The sequence below is a fragment of the Pongo pygmaeus genome, chromosome 9 (assembly GCF_028885625.2).
Source record: "Pongo pygmaeus isolate AG05252 chromosome 9, NHGRI_mPonPyg2-v2.0_pri, whole genome shotgun sequence".
Classification (NCBI taxonomy): Eukaryota; Metazoa; Chordata; class Mammalia; order Primates; family Hominidae; genus Pongo; species Pongo pygmaeus.
This window is the reverse complement of record NC_072382.2, coordinates 131,729,690-131,745,417: the sequence shown is the minus strand read 5'-3', so window position 1 is coordinate 131,745,417 and position 15,728 is coordinate 131,729,690. Positions and strand designations below refer to the sequence as shown.

General features: G+C 44.1%; 1 protein-coding gene across 4 annotated transcripts in view; it reads left to right on the top strand.

Moving 5' to 3' along the window:
• Positions 1–15,728, top strand: part of PRDM10 (PR/SET domain 10) — a 104,001-nt gene that overhangs the window by 84,076 nt on the left and 4,197 nt on the right. For 3 of the 4 annotated variants that reach the window (XM_054440487.2, XM_063671625.1, XM_063671624.1), the window contains exons 14-20: positions 1,112–1,291; positions 2,588–2,698; positions 3,968–4,168; positions 4,810–5,124; positions 7,621–7,761; positions 9,185–9,365; positions 13,942–14,045. In XM_054440487.2, the coding sequence (XP_054296462.2) occupies positions 1,112–1,291; positions 2,588–2,698; positions 3,968–4,168; positions 4,810–5,124; positions 7,621–7,761; positions 9,185–9,365; positions 13,942–14,045 (1,233 nt within the window). The remainder of the gene's footprint in view (positions 1–1,111; positions 1,292–2,587; positions 2,699–3,967; positions 4,169–4,809; positions 5,125–7,620; positions 7,762–9,184; positions 9,366–13,941; positions 14,046–15,728) is intronic. The other variant, XM_054440488.2, reaches the window with a different exon arrangement.

The following is a 15,728-nucleotide window of genomic DNA, read 5'->3' as shown; positions in this document are numbered from 1 at the left end:
ATACTTGGTACGCACTCAAGGAATATTTGTTGAGTAAATGTGCTGAAAAATGAAGTCCTTAAAAAAGTCCCTGTACCAAAAGGTGGGAAGAACTGGGTTTGTAGAAAGGCTCAGAGTCTTTACGAGACTAATAACAATTTATTCATGTGTCCCAGAGCAGAAAGCCTCACTGGATCAGGGAGCTGGCACTTTGTTTTTATTCAGGATGGGCTCTGCCTGATTCTCTCCATGGACTCACATCAGCATGTGTCACTAAATAGTGAAACCAGGAGCTGAGCCCTGGGCCCTATGCTCCATCATAGTGAACAATGGATTTGTTTACTTGAACTTTTAATTCTGTGAGGTGAGAAGTTCTAAATCTGTAAGATAGAGATTCTTACTTAAATTCTTTTGGGATTTAGAAAAATATAATATTTGCTGAAAGGTGTGGGAATTGAGTATACACATGGCGTTTTTTTTTTTTTTTGACAGAGCCTTGCTCTGTTGCCCAGGCTGGAGTGCAGTGGTGTGATCTCAACACAGTGCAACCTCCGCCTCCCAGGTTCAAGTGATTCTCCTGCCTCAGCCTCCTGAGTAGCTGGGATTACGTGTGCCACCACACCCAGCTAATTTTTGTATTTTTCATAGAGACAGAGTTTCACCATGTTGGCCAGGCTGGTCTCAAACTCCTGACCTCAGGTGATCCGCCCTCGTCGGCCTCCCGAAGTGCTAGGATTACAGACGTGAGCCACCACACCCGGCCTACACATGGTTTCTAAAATCTAATATTACCTATTATCAATTTGTCTTAAGTTCTTTTATACCAGCCTTATTCCATGTTCTCTTTAATCTCCTCACATAAATGCACCATCTTTATTCTCAAAAGTCGGTATGTATCTTTCCTATTTAATGGTCATTTTAAACCAGGTTCATTGGAATGCACATATTTGCTAGTGAACAGAGTAACTCCCAGCCACTTTTAACATGTCTATGTCCTAGTGTTCCAGCAACTCAAATGTCTCTTGGAGACTTGTGGTGACTGCTAATTTGTATTGATTTTTAAAATTATCCCTTCAATTAAAAAATTTCTACCCCCATGTCTACCCCGTTTTCAAAAATTCTCTCCAAATAGCGAAAAGACAAACTACGGGAACACATGCAGAGGATGCATAATCCTGAGAGGGAGGCCAAGAAAGCCGACCGCATCAGCCGCTCCAAGACGTTCAAGCCCCGCATCACGTCCACAGACTATGACAGCTTCACGTTCAAGTGCCGCCTGTGCATGATGGGCTTCCGGCGGCGCGGCATGCTGGTCAGTGCCCAGTGACTGCGGGTTCCTCTGTCTTCCCAGCATACCTCATTTCTGTCGACGGTGACTTTTGTGTTGTATTCTGTCCTAAGTTATATCGATCAGTGGTTTTGTCAATGTCCAGGGGAAGAAACAGAGGCAAACAATTCCCAATTTGGAGTTCTGTCTTTTCTAGTCTCCCTTTGCCCTCTCTTGCTGCTTTTTGGGTCAATTCTTGCAAGAGGTCTTTTTCTTTTTTTTTTTTTTTTTTAAATCACTTTTCATTACTAGTTTTGTTTTTCTTTACTCCTCTCAATCTCTGCTCTCACCTTGTTTTATTTCCCTCTTTTGTGTCCCTGAATGTATTTTTTTATGGGGTATTTGCCTTCTCCCCAGCTGTTCCCTTTTATTTTATTTATTTATTTTTGAGATGGAATTTCACTCTTGTTGCCCAGGCTGGAGTGAAATGGCATGATCTCGGCTCACTGCAACCTCCTTCTCCCAGGTTCAAGCGATTCTCCTGCTTCAGCCTCCTGAGTAGCTGGGATTACAGGTGCCCGCCACCATGCCTGGCTAATTTTTGTATTTTTAGTAGACACGGGGTTTCACCATGTTGGCCAGGCTGGTCTCAAACTCCTGACCTCAGGTGATCCACCTGCCTCAGCCTCCCAGAATGCTGGGATTACAGGCATGAGCCACTGTACCCGGCCCCCAGCTTTTCCTTTTAATGCCTCTCTTTTCCAGATATCAAACAGCAGTAAAAGGAAGCTTTCCGTCAAAGCAGGGTGTGTGCATCCAGGTTAGCTGAAGCATCAGATAGCCAGTGCTCTGCTCTCAACTCATTTTGACCTTGTTACAGGTGCAGAATATATTTCTGCCAGGAGCTGGAAAGTCATAGAGCATTATTTAAAATTCAGAACGTTAGTCTGTATCTCATTCCATGTTCTTAGTAAGACTAGGGCATTAAATAATGAAAGACAGGTTTGCATGAGGAGAACTCATCAAAGAAATTCGTACCAGTGTAATTTTCCTTTTTCCAATAGTAGTTCTTTCAGCCAAAGACAGTTGATGACTGAATTCACCACAGTGAATCACCTTCAATTGTTTGGTGAATTATTGTTAACTCCTGTTAACCATGACTGTGAGTGCTTTGGTGTCAGATGGGGTCTGGTGATGCTGGTTCTGGCCAAATGCCTTATTATTTGGGGGCGTTGCTTCAGAGAATTTCAGCTTCTGGCAGTCATTATCAGAGGCATTCGTGTAGCTTCTGTTTGGTTAATGGGGTCTCTTTTTCTCATTTGTTCTTTGTTTTCCCTTTAGGTAAATCACTTATCAAAGAGACACCCAGACATGAAGATAGAAGAGGTGCCAGAGTTAACTCTACCCATCATAAAACCCAATCGTGATTACTTTTGTCAGTATTGCGATAAGGTAAAAGGGAAATATTCATATTGGTATGTCACTGGGGTTCCCTGCTTAGAGCTGACTTGTCCGCATTTGTAAATATATACTACGATTTTTTTGTTAGTCTTACCAGATGGTTCCGTGTCTCTCAGTAGTCTCCATTCAGACAAGAAAGGACTAGAAATACAGCCTTATTTTAAGCCAATTTTTTTTTCTTAAGAAATAGTTGACTTCATTTTTCTTACTGACCCTTCTCTCTGGGATTTTTGTTACACAAGAAGAGGCTGAGTGCCTAGTGTATGAATTAATTTCAAATTCCTAGGCTCTAAAATGAGAGCATTTATCATTTATCTATAACATATAGGGTAGATTTGGGGTTTCTATAAGGTGGAGGGGGTTGGAAAAGCTTTGTGGTGGAGTACTCTACTTGTACTGTTCCATTATTTTCGTGTAGTTACAGAAAAGACACAGAATATATATTTATTATTCCACTGTAGTATCCTTTCTTTCTTTTTGAGATGGAGTCTTGCTCTGTTACCCAGGCTGGAGTGCAGTGGCATGATCTCAGCTCACTGCAACCTCCGCCTGGGTTCAAGCGATTCTCCTGCCTCACTCAGCCTCCCGAGTAGCTGGGATTACAGGCACCCGCCCCCACGCCCAACTAATTTTTGTATTTTTAGTAGAGACGGGTTTCACCATGTTGGCCAGGATGATCCGCCCTCAGGTGATCCGCCTGCCTCGGCCTCCCAAAGTGCTGGGATTATAGGCATGAGCCACCACACCCAGCCATCCTTTCCTTATATAATATAGCTATATCAGCTTAAAAGTGAGAAACATTTTTTAACATAGATTCCCCACTATAGATAGCAGTTGCTATTGACGTTGCCATTTGGAAGATTCTCTGGCTCCTGGTCTTCAGCTGCATACATCATATGAGAGCTTTCACAGGCAGCTCTCATATGAGGTGGATGGGCCTTAAAAACAATTATTTTCCTCTGTCTGTGTATCATATCCAAATTTTAAACTTTAGGATAAAGGGTATTTTCACAGCTATTATCTTAGATTTATAGATTAAAGAAAGAAACCTATCATATCTACATTATGTTCTTATTTTATTCTAATTTACAGTATATCCTTGTTGTCCTTCAATAGATCTGTTAATATACATATTAATATATTTTATTTGGGGCTACGTGAATACTTTTCCTCATTTTCTTATAATGAAATTGTTAGTTTGCTTTAAGCAAGAAAGTGGAACTGTATACTGCTTTCATGGCAAGGCGCTTACATTTGCAGGTTTATAAAAGTGCCAGCAAGCGCAAAGCCCACATTCTGAAGAACCACCCAGGAGCAGAGCTCCCACCGAGCATTCGGAAGCTCCGGCCCGCTGGTCCTGGAGAGCCAGACCCCATGCTGAGCACACACACCCAGCTGACGGGCACCATCGCCACCCCTCCCGTCTGCTGTCCCCACTGCTCCAAGCAGTACAGCAGCAAGGTAGGGGGAGTTTCTGACTAAAGCTGAGGTCAAAACCGCCATGTGAGGAATCTCTTAGGGAAAGGTGGCTTCTCATCCACATGGCCTGGACGGCTCCTTCTGAGTTGACGGGAGACTGAAAGAGATGTTGTCCTAGTCACTGTAGACAGGGACCACAGCAGAGAATGGAAAGAGAATACTGTGGACCTCCCCAGAATTAGTGCCATACAGCAGCCCGAGCAGCTGGCTGTTTTCCTTTTCCCTTGGCCTGCGGAGAGCCTCACGTTTGAATGTTCTGTGCTCGTAGTCGGTGAGTTCAGGCTTTTGGAAGCACCACATAGAAAGTTAAGTGGTGGCTTTACAAAGGAGGTCATTTCGGCTGGGGGGATTGTGATTGATTGCTGCAGGTACTAGTTGGGGGGGATATTGAGACCTTGCTGATGGTGTGAGGTCAGGTGAGGTTTTACTTCTTCCCCACCCTCTTCCCTGCTTTCATAGCATTATGTTACCCCAGGAAGTACAGGCATACAGTCAGTGTTGCTCTGATTTTTCTTTTTTTAAGACATAAAAGACTTCAGGAATCTTCGGAGGATTTACATATAAGAAAAATGGAAAATCACAAATTCTAATAATTATTCTTGTTTTTTGCCTTGCTTTTTCAGACCAAGATGGTCCAGCACATTCGAAAGAAGCATCCAGAGTTCGCCCAGCTCTCCAACACCATACACACACCGCTGACGACAGCTGTGATCAGTGCCACCCCAGCGGTTTTGACTACGGACAGCGCCACTGGAGAGACTGTGGTGACGACGGACCTGCTCACCCAAGCAATGACAGAACTGTCCCAGACCTTAACGACAGACTACCGAACGCCACAAGGGGATTACCAGAGAATTCAGTACATCCCTGTGTCGCAGTCGGCGTCTGGCCTCCAGCAGCCTCAGCACATACAGCTTCAAGTGGTGCAAGTGGCCCCGGTACTGCGTGCCTCGGTTTCCCTTTGCCTTATGAATGCCGTGTTGCCACTAGCGCCTCATTCTCAGAGCTGGGGCTGGGATCTATGTAATGTCCTTCCGCGTGGAAGTTCTAAGCCTTGGGCATTTTACAAATGCTCTTCCCCTTGCAGGCTGATGAGGCCTCTGGCCTTAGCAGTGTAAGAGATTTCTGTCTATAGTAGTCAGGAAATTTTAGGTTCCAGCATATATAAGCCTCCTGTGCTGTGGCAGGACAGTAGCCACAGCACCTGTTTCTGACCCTCTTCTGATCCTTATCTTTAACCATCCTGGTTGGCTGCTTGGTAATGAGCCAGTTTGATAAATCATGACCTGCGTATCAAATGTCTTACATCAAAGAGAGGTTGTAAAGCATAATATTGATGGCTGGGCACAGTGGCTCACGCCTGTAATCCCAGCACTTTTGGGAGGCCGAGGCGGGCAGATCACTTGAGGTCAGGAGTTCGAGACCAGCCTGGCCAACATGGCAAAATCCCGTCTCTACTAAAAATACAAAAATTAGCTGGGCGTGATGGCGGATGCCTGTAATCCCAGCCACTCAGGAGGCTGGGGCAGGAGAATTGCTTGAACCTGGGAAGCAGAGGTTGCAGTGAGCCAAGATCACACCACTGCACTCCAGCCTGGGCGACAGAACGGGACTCCGTCTCAAAAAAAAAAAAAAAAAATTGATTCAATCTCTGCATATCAGTCAGTGCCTTTGTAGTATAGAGGTATAACTGTGTTCCTTCTACCAGATAATGAATAACTCATTCTTACTGACTAAGGAACTAAATGAAAGTGATTCTCCCAGAACTATTGTTTCATTTAATTACGCTGAGAAGAAGGGTCCCCAAGGCACAAATGAACAAACTTGTTGCTTTGAAATCATTTGGTCTCTGAAAATTTAAAACTAATGTGGGGACAGGAAATTGGAAGTTGCCACTGTTGTTGACTATTCTTTGTCTTATTTTTCTTATGGAGGGTTTTTAACTTCAGGCTTTGGAGGAAGCTATATGAGTCCCTGAAGTTGCCTGTAAATTATGATGTATAGGTACATTGTTCTAGAAAAAGGGCCTATACTTTAGCTGCTTTTTCAAAGATGTTTATGGTACGTAAAAGGTTAAGAACCACTGTTGTAGTGGGTTAATGGTGACAAACTAAAGCAAATTCTCCTTTGATCTCTTTTAGTTGATAAAGGGTAGATCATTAAATGTAACTGAAATTTTTGATTCCTGACAACTTCTTTTTCAGCTTATTGTCAGGAACTATCTTCCCTCTCTCTCCTTCTCTTCCAGAATCTAATAGTGGCTTATGTGTTAGAAGCATATTTCTTTAAACGATCTTTTTCTATCCTGTTATCTGGCTTGGTCTAGGTGTGGGCTATCTGCTAGTGTAGCTTTGGAGCTGAAATCTCTTCCATTCTTCTATTTCTGTTGGTATATATTGGGATATTGTTTTTGCTTTTTTTTTTTTTTTTTTTTTTTTTTTTTGAGACAGGGTCTCACTCTTGTCACCCAGGCTGGAGTGCAGTGGCACAATCATGGCTCACTGCAACCTCCGCCTCCCAGGCTCAGATATTCCTCCCACCTCAGCCTCATCAGTAGCTGGGATTACAGGCATGCCACCATGCCTGGCTATTTTTTTTTTTTTTTTTTTTTTTTTGAGATGGAGTCTCGCTCTGTTGCCCAGGCTAGAGTCCAGTGGCACGATTTCACCTCACTGCAACCTCTGCCTCCCAGGTTCAAGTGATTCTCCTGCCTTAGCCTCCCGAGTAGCTGGGATTACAGGTGCTCGCCACCACACCCAGCTAATTTTTGTATTTTTAGTGGAGACAGGGTTTCACCATATTGGTCAGGCTTGTCTTGAACTCCTGACCTCAAGTGATCCCCCCGTCTCAGCCTCCCAAAGTGCTGGGATTACAGGGGTGAGTCACTGCACCCGGCCGCCTGACTAATTTTTTTTTTTTTTTTGAGATGGAGTCTTGCTCTGTCACCCAGGCTGGAGCACAGTAGTGCAATCTCAGCTCACTGCAAGCTTCGCCTCATGGGTTCACGCCATTCTCCTGCTTCAGCCTCCCTAGTAGCTGGGACTACAGGCGCCTGCCACCATGTCCAGCTAATTTTTTTGTATTTTCAGTAGAGACGGGGTTTCACCATGTTAGCCAGGATGATCTCGATCTCCTGACCTCGTGATCCACCCGCCTTGGCCTCCCAAAGTGCTGGGATTACAGGCGTGAGCCACCGCGCCTGGCCATTTGTATTTTTTGTAGAGACAGGGTTTTGCCATGTTGCCCAGGCTTGTCTCGAACTCCTGGGCTCAAGCGATCTACCCGCTTTGGCCTCCCCAGTTTCTGGGATTATAGGCATGAGCCACTGCACCCGGCCAGGATATTGTTTTTAACAGAACCTTTTCTCTGGAAGGATTTCCCTTAACCTCAATCAATATATGTCTGGTTTCTGGGCCTGTTTTTTCTCCTTCCAGGCTACTTCCCCTCACCAGTCACAGCAGTCCACTGTGGATGTTGGCCAGCTCCACGATCCTCAGCCCTACCCCCAGCACGCCATCCAGGTGCAGCACATCCAGGTCAGCGAGCCTACCGCCTCGGCCCCGTCCTCCGCCCAGGTACCCTGCTCCGCAGACTATTTGGAGGTGTTAGCATGGCCTCAGGGACTATCAGATTTAATGAGAGGGAGGACATTCTCTTCAGACCTAGTCTCCTTAGCTACTGTTATTTTTGGATTTTTACTAAAGGATCTTACCTTTGCCTCCAATTTTTATATTGGCCTTGTGGACACATTAAGCTATTAGCTGCTTCTGCCCTCGTAGAGTCCTGTGTTATGACATCCTAGAAACAACAGTGGTCTTTGCTTTCATGCTAAATGCAATGGCTAAGTGGCTTCTATGGTTTGGAACAGTGACTTTGTGGAGTATTATGGTATATTGTATGTTACTGTGTTTGTATGCTTGAGTCTGGAATTGAGATACATAGATAAGTTCTCAGAGTTCAAAGAGGGAGAGATTAGGTTTAGGAGGGAATCCAGGGCATTTTTTAGAAGAAGTGGTCTTTGAGGTCTTGAACAAGGGGTACGGTTCTGACATAGTCGTTGGGGAAGGCAGTCTGATCTGAAGAATCTCATGCTGCGATGGAAAATGTACATTTATAGAAAACGGAGTTATTCTGTTTAGATTACTAACAGGAAATGATGTTTGGAAAGGAAGTTGGGAGGGTAGTTTGGAGCGGGATTGCAGTGTGGCAGGCTGGAGAGCGCTGGCCTCATCCTGTTTTCAGGAGTGGGCCTCTTCACCCACCTGTGCTGAACTCCACCAGCCAGGTGGGCTTCGCCAGTGCTGGTGAATGGAAACGATGAACTTTGGGTTCCATTTCATTTTGTGTTCCAGATTAGCTTTGTGACACAGGCAAGTTACTTCACCTTCCATTATTTTTAACCTTATATAATGTAGGTAATTATATTTTCTTTCATTTATCTTTCCAACGGTTGATTGAAATTAATTTTTTTGTATACTCTGGTAGAGAATCCTTTGAAAGCAAATTAGAATTTCATAGTTATGCTTGCTTTTCATTGATTTTATTCTCATTTAAAATATTACTTTTCATAATAGCAATGATAGGCCGGGCGTGGTGGCTCATGCCTATAATCCCAGCACTTTGGGAGGCCGAGGCGGGTGGATCACCTGAGGTTGGGAGTTCGAGACCAGCCTGACCAACATGGAGAAACCCCGTCTCTACTGAAAATACAAAATTAGCTGGGCGGGTTGGCACATGCCTGTAATCCTAGCTACTTGGGAGGCTGAGGCAGGAGAATCACTTGAACTCGGGAGGCGGAGGTTGCGGTGAGCCGAGATCGTGCCGTTGCACTCCAGCCTGGGCAATAAGAGTGAAACTCCATCTCAGAAGAAAAAAATAGCAATGATAGTTTCAGTGTTATAATTCATATGAGTCTGATGTACTTCCTTTAGTTATTTGTGAGTCTTCACTGTATTAGAAGCTCATAATTCCCTACCATTGCTTTCTCTTTCTCCCCAGGTATCTGGGCAGCCATTGAGTCCCTCAGCCCAGCAGGCTCAGCAGGGGCTCAGCCCCTCCCACATCCAGGGCAGCTCTTCCACACAGGGGCAGGCTCTGCAGCAGCAGCAGCAGCAGCAGCAAAATTCCTCTGTGCAGCACACGTACCTGCCCAGTGCTTGGAATTCCTTCCGTGGCTATTGTAAGTAAGAAGGGACGATGCCATGTCGGTCAGGGGTGGGGGATCTCCAGCTATGTGTCATAATTTCTTCAGCTTATGATAGATTTTTAAAGTATCTCTTGGCCATTTTTTATACTCTCTATGCATGTACTTCAATGAGTTTCATGACAAAACTCAAGGTGTAGCATTCTGATTTCACAGAGCTACCCTGATAGGACATTTTCGAAACATCAGGTATATTGCTGGAGGAAACGTAGCTATGTAATTAAATAGTAAGATAGATGGATATAGGCTATGTTGAGTCATCCCTTCCACCAATATTTGTAGAATGCCTGTATATCAATTGCTGTACTAGACCCTGGCTATACCAAGGTTAATATTCTCATTAGTATCAGTAACACCACACAATAATAATGTTAACCAACTTTCATTAAGCTCTTACTATATTGCCAGGAATGATTCCAAACCATATATATCACAGTCAGTATTCACAACAACCTATGAGATAAGTACAATTGTTATTTGCATTTTACGGATAAGGCAATTTCCACACACTCACTTTTCCAAGAGCTAGTAAACAGAGGATTGGAACCCAGGCAGTCTGGCTTCAGAGTGTACACTCTAAACCACCCCACTGTGCTGCTGACCATCATCTAGTAAAGGAGAGAGATAGAAGAGTAGTTGATTCCAAAACCCTGAGATTCGTGCTATGGAAACAGTAGCAGGCTGGCTGACAGAGGTCGGAGTAGGTAAACCCCTTGGTGGGGAAACAGCTTTGGGTGCAGGCCAGGAAGTATGAGACCTTTATCATGGAAGATGTGGAAGGAATAGGAGTAGATGTTAACAGACCTCAGTAGTAGAAACTAGGAGGAAGAGGTGCTGAGAAGGGAAAGGGTCAGTATTGATCTTTCTTCTACTGTTGATTTATTTTTGGGGGCCCGTCTTTGTCATGATTGATCCTTGGCTATGTTACATAGATTTGCTATGGAGTCAGGCTCAAACTCTACCATCTAGTTATTTTTACAATCAATATTCTTTTTTTTTTTCGAGATGGGGTCTTGCTGTGTTGCCCAGGCTTGAGTGCAGTGGCGCAATCTCGGCTCACTGCAACCTCTGCCTCCCGGGTTCAAGCAATTCTCCTGCCTCAGCCTCTCGAGTAGCTGGGATAACAGGCGCCCACCACCACGCCCAGCTAATTTTTGTATTTTTAGTAGAGACGGGGTTTCACCATGTTTGCCAGGCTGGTCTCGAACTCCGGACCTCAGCTGATCCACCCACCTCAGCCTCCCAAAGTGCTATAATTACAGGCGTGAGCCACTGTGCCCAGCCACAATCTATACTCTTAAACATTGGACATCACAATGAGGGCTGGGTCTAGTTTCCAGTCAGGGAAGGACTCTCTTACCACTGGAATCTGGTGAATAGACTGACCTCTGTACTCAGTGTAATTCCTGTGAAAGAAAGTGGAGTGGGCCGGGCGTGGTGGCTCATGCCTGCAATCCTAGCACTTTGGGAGGCCGAGGTGGGCGGATCACTTGAGGTCAGGAGTTTGAGACCAGCCTGGCCAACGTGGTGAAACCCCATCTCTATTGAAAATACAAAAAAATTAGCCAGGTGTGGTGGCGGACGCCTGTAATCTCAGCTACTCAGGAGGCTGAGGCAGAAATATCGCACCACTGCACTCCCGCCTGGGTGACAGAGCGAGACTCCATCTCAAAAAAGAAAAAAAAAGTGGAGTGATGGAGATATTCATGGTAATAATAGGATGAACTAGCATTCTAACCTGTAGAAAAGATTCTGGGACTGAAATTTATTAGGGAAAAATGTAAAAATATACCAAAGTAGAGAGAGGAGTGTAACGAACCATCCTGTACCCATTGTCCAGCCTCAGCAGTTACCAACTTACACCCAACCTTGTGTCATATATGCTCCCATTATGGTCTGCCATCCTCCAGCTGAATAATGATCCATCATATCACCTCATCCATAAATATTTGGTACATAACTCTAAAAGAAAAAGACTATTTGAGACAGGGTTTTGTTCTGTCGTCCAGGCTGGAGAACGCAGTGGCATAATCGTGGCTCAGTGCAGCCTTGACCTGGACTCAAGTGATCCACCCACTTTGGCCTCCCCAAGTGCTGGGTGTACAGATGTCAGCCACCATGTGTAGTCTAATGTTTGAAATTTTTTTAGAGCTAAGATCTCACTATGTTGGCTAAGTTGATCTCTAAGAGACAGGGTCTCATCTGTCACCCAGTCTGGAGTACAGAGGTGTGATCATAGCTCACTGCAGCCTCCAACTCCTGGGCTCAAGCCATCCTCCTGCCCCAGCCTCCCAGTAGCTAGGACTACAGGCACATACCACCATGTTGGGCTAATTTTTTTTTCCTTTGAATTTTTTGGTAGAGATGAGATCTCGCTGTGTTGCCCAGGCTGGTTTTGAAACTTCTGGGCTCAAGTGATCTTCCCATCTTGGCCTCCCAAAGTGCTAGGATGACAGGCGTGAGCCCCTGTGTCCAGCCAACAGTAATTCTTTAATACCCACAAATATATTTAAAATACCCGGTCAGGGTTTTTATATTTCTATGATTGTCTCAGAAATTTTTAAAAAAATAGTTGGTTTGCTTGGCCGGGCATAGTGACTCACGTCTGTAATCCCAGCACTTTGGGAGGCCAAGGCAGGCGGATCACGAGGTCAGGAGTTCGAGACCAGCCTGGCCAACATAGTGAAACCCCGTCTGTACTGAAAATACAAAAATTAGCTAGGCATGGTAGTGTGCAGCTGTAGTCCCAGTTACGCAGGAGGCCGAGGCAGGAGAATCACTTGAACCCAGGAGGCGAAGGTTGTGGTGAGCCAAGATCGTGGCACTGCACTCCAGCCTGGGCATCAGAGCGAGACTCCATCTCAAACAAAAAAGTTGGTTTGCTCATATTGGGTTCCAAATAAGGGCCATACATTGCAATTGATGATGACTTTTGAGTTTTTTTTAATATATGTGTTCACTCTTTTAAGTTATAATTTCTGTGTTGAGGAAACCGGGTCATTTGTGCTGTTTTCCACATTCTGGATTTTGCTGATGGGATTCCCATGTTACCATGCAGTGAATATGTGCTCTTCTGTTCCTTTCATTTCCTGTAGACTGGCAATTCGAGCTACAGGCTTGCTCAGGTGCAGTTTGTTTTTTTCCTCCTGATACTTCATAGCTGGTGTGTGTACTTCTATCAAGAGCACATAATGTTCAGGTGTCTCTCTTTTTGTGATGTTAGGAGCCATCGATGTTTATTCTTTAGCTCCATTATTTCATTAGGGCTTGCAAAGTTGTGATATTCTTTTTTTTTTTTTTTTTTTTTTTTTGAGATGGAGTCTCTCTTTGTCACTCAGGCCTAGAGTGCAGTGGTGTGATCTTAGTTCACTGCAACTCTGCCTCTGCCTCCCAGGTTCAAGTGATTCTCCTGCCTCAGCCTCCTGAGTAGCTGGGACTAGAGGCACCTGCCACCATGCCTGGCTAATTTTTGTATTTTTAGTAGGGATGGGGTTTCACCATGTTGGCCATTCTGGTCTCGAACTCCTGACCTCAAGTGATCCGCCTGCCTTGGCCTCCCAAAGTGCTGGGATTACAGGCGTGGGTCCATGTGCCTGGCCATGATTCTAGTGCCTTATTCATTAATTAGCTAGAAAACTTTTATAAAGAAAAAAATTTTACCTTAACTACCAAGTTACTCTCAAGTACAGTTTGTACAAGAAAGGCAGGATAAACACTTTAAATACCTGATTCATTTCCTTTGTTTACCAGTTTTCACAAAATGAATTGATTTCTTATGCTATCCAAGGTGATAGGGTTGTGTGTGCACGTCTTAGTGTGGTTATGTACCCATGGATTTCAACGCCTGGTGTGTTTCAGCCGATTGCAGGTGTGATCCTTACCGATGCTCGACTGATCCCCTCTCTGGCTTGTAGGAGCCTCTTCTAACTGGCTCCTGCATTATTCTCACGTGACCCGATAGCCTTTCATCACATCTTGTGTGCTGGGAAGACACAATGCCCCACAACTGTCTCACAAGCTTTCTGCCCAGGTCCGGAATCAGCCATTTTCCCAAGAAACTCTCATTCCTTTTAGTAGAAATATTATTTAGAGACTATCAACAAGATGCTAGGGTGGGTTTTATTTTCAGTTTGCTCTAATAACACTGGTGGTGAAATAAAATTCAAGTTGGATTAAATTATAATAGCCAAGTGTGGATACATTTGTGTCACAAATTCAAATCTGAATATAAAAGATAAAAATATTGATTTAAAAGGTAACTCTTTGTGGCTTATTTGAAGGTTTTAAAAATTGTTGAGTATTTGTCTTTGTGGACATTGAGAAGGCACATTTGAAGGGGAATGCACTGATTGTCTCTGACACTGGGTAGCTGCGTACCAGCCTCTTCTCAGTTCGTAGCAGAGATGCTTTCACTGTACCAAGAAATCACATCATTGTAAGACTCTCATGGCAAGCAAATCAGTGGGGACTGTGGCTACTGGTCATGTTTTTGTTTCTAAGACTTGTGTTAAAATCTGAGACCACTGAACTATGAATATTTCCTGTTTTTTAGCATCTGAGATTCAAATGATGACGCTTCCCCCGGGTCAGTTTGTGATTACAGACAGTGGTGTGGCAACTCCAGTTACTACTGGCCAGGTGAAGGCGGTTACTTCGGTAAGCTACGCTACTCGGTCGGGTTTTTCCTGTCCAACCTGTGGTGCTGTATAGTAACTCTTATCACCACTTATCTCTTAATGATTGGCTTACTCTGTTTTCTCACAGTAGATGATGAATTCTTTGAAAGCTAGGTCTTGGGCTTTATCACTTTATCCTCAGTGCCCTGTCCAGGAGGCTAGGATATAGCAAATGCTCAAGAAATATCTGTTCAATTAATAACTGTAATGGTCCTAGCTCCATTCCTATGAGCCATATTTTTTTTTTTTTTTTTTTTTTTTGAGACAGAGTCTTGCTGTATCTCCAGGCTGGAGTGCAGTGGTGCAATCTCGGCTCACCTGCAACCTCCGTCTCCTGGGTTCAAGTGATTCTCCTGCCTCAGCCTCCCGAGTAGCTGGGATTACAGGCATGTGCCACCACACCCAACTAATTTTTGTATTTTTAGTAGAGATGGGGTTTCACCATGTTGGCCAGGATGAGATCTTGATCTCCTTACCTCATGATCCGCCCACCTCAGCCTCCCAAAGTGCTGGGATTATAGGCGTGAGCCACCACACCCAGCCCTTATGAACGTTTTTATATGCTTCTTGGACAGATTGAGTCCTCAAGACAATTGGCCCTCAAATGGGTTGGGAGAGAATATAATGAATCAATTATGGAGCTGTATTAAACATTTCACCCACCCGAAAGTGAAAAACATTGCCATAAATTATCTAAGCTGGGCAGGTACAATGTTGATTGTATCTCCCTCTTCTGTTTTTATCTTCACTGGTTTGTTCTGGCCTGCCTCTTAAGTTATTAGAAGACAGAGTACATACATGTGAATTTAGAAAAATACTCTTGGCTGGGCTCAGTGGCTCACGCCTATAATCCCAACACTTCGGGAGGCCAAGGCAGGCAGATCACTTGAGGTCAGGAGTTCAAGACCAACTTGGCCAACATGGCAAAACTCTGCCTCTACTAAAAAATACAAAAATTAGCTGGGTGTGGTGGTGCATCCCTATAATCCCAGCTACTCAGGAGGCTGAAGCATGAGAATTGTTTCAACCTGGGAGGCGGAGGTTGCAGTGAGCTGAGATCATGCCACTGCACTCCAGCCTGGGCAACAGAGTGAGGCTCTGTCTCAGAAAAGAAAAAAAAGAAAAATACTCCTGGGTGGATAGGTTCTGGAGATCTTGTGTACAGCATGCTGGCTGTGTTCATAGTGTATTGTATACTTGAAAACTGTTAACATAGTATAGATAATGTTTTTGCCACAAAATAAAATGGTAAGTGCATGAGTTGATGGATATGTTAATCAGGTTGATTTGTTTAATTATATCTTAATAAAGCTAGAAGAAAAAAAAGGAAAAATGCTCTTCAACGGCTAGGAATATTGAGATATTACCAAGGGAAGATTTTCTTAAGAGGTGTCAGAGGGTAGCTAGCTAGTCTTGTGGCCTCAAAAACCTGATTTTTTTTTCTTCTTTTTTTTTTTTTTAGTATACTGAGCGCTCACTTGTTTCTCAGCACACGAGGTCACATTAACTAGACTTAGGAGATATATGTAAATCCAGAGTAACACTATTAATTGTCAGTGAAAACAGTGACGAATGTAAAATGAGATAATCATATTGGCATGATCAGGACATTTTTTGTTCCCTGTAGGACCCATTGACTTTGACCTTTTTCTGGCCTGGAACT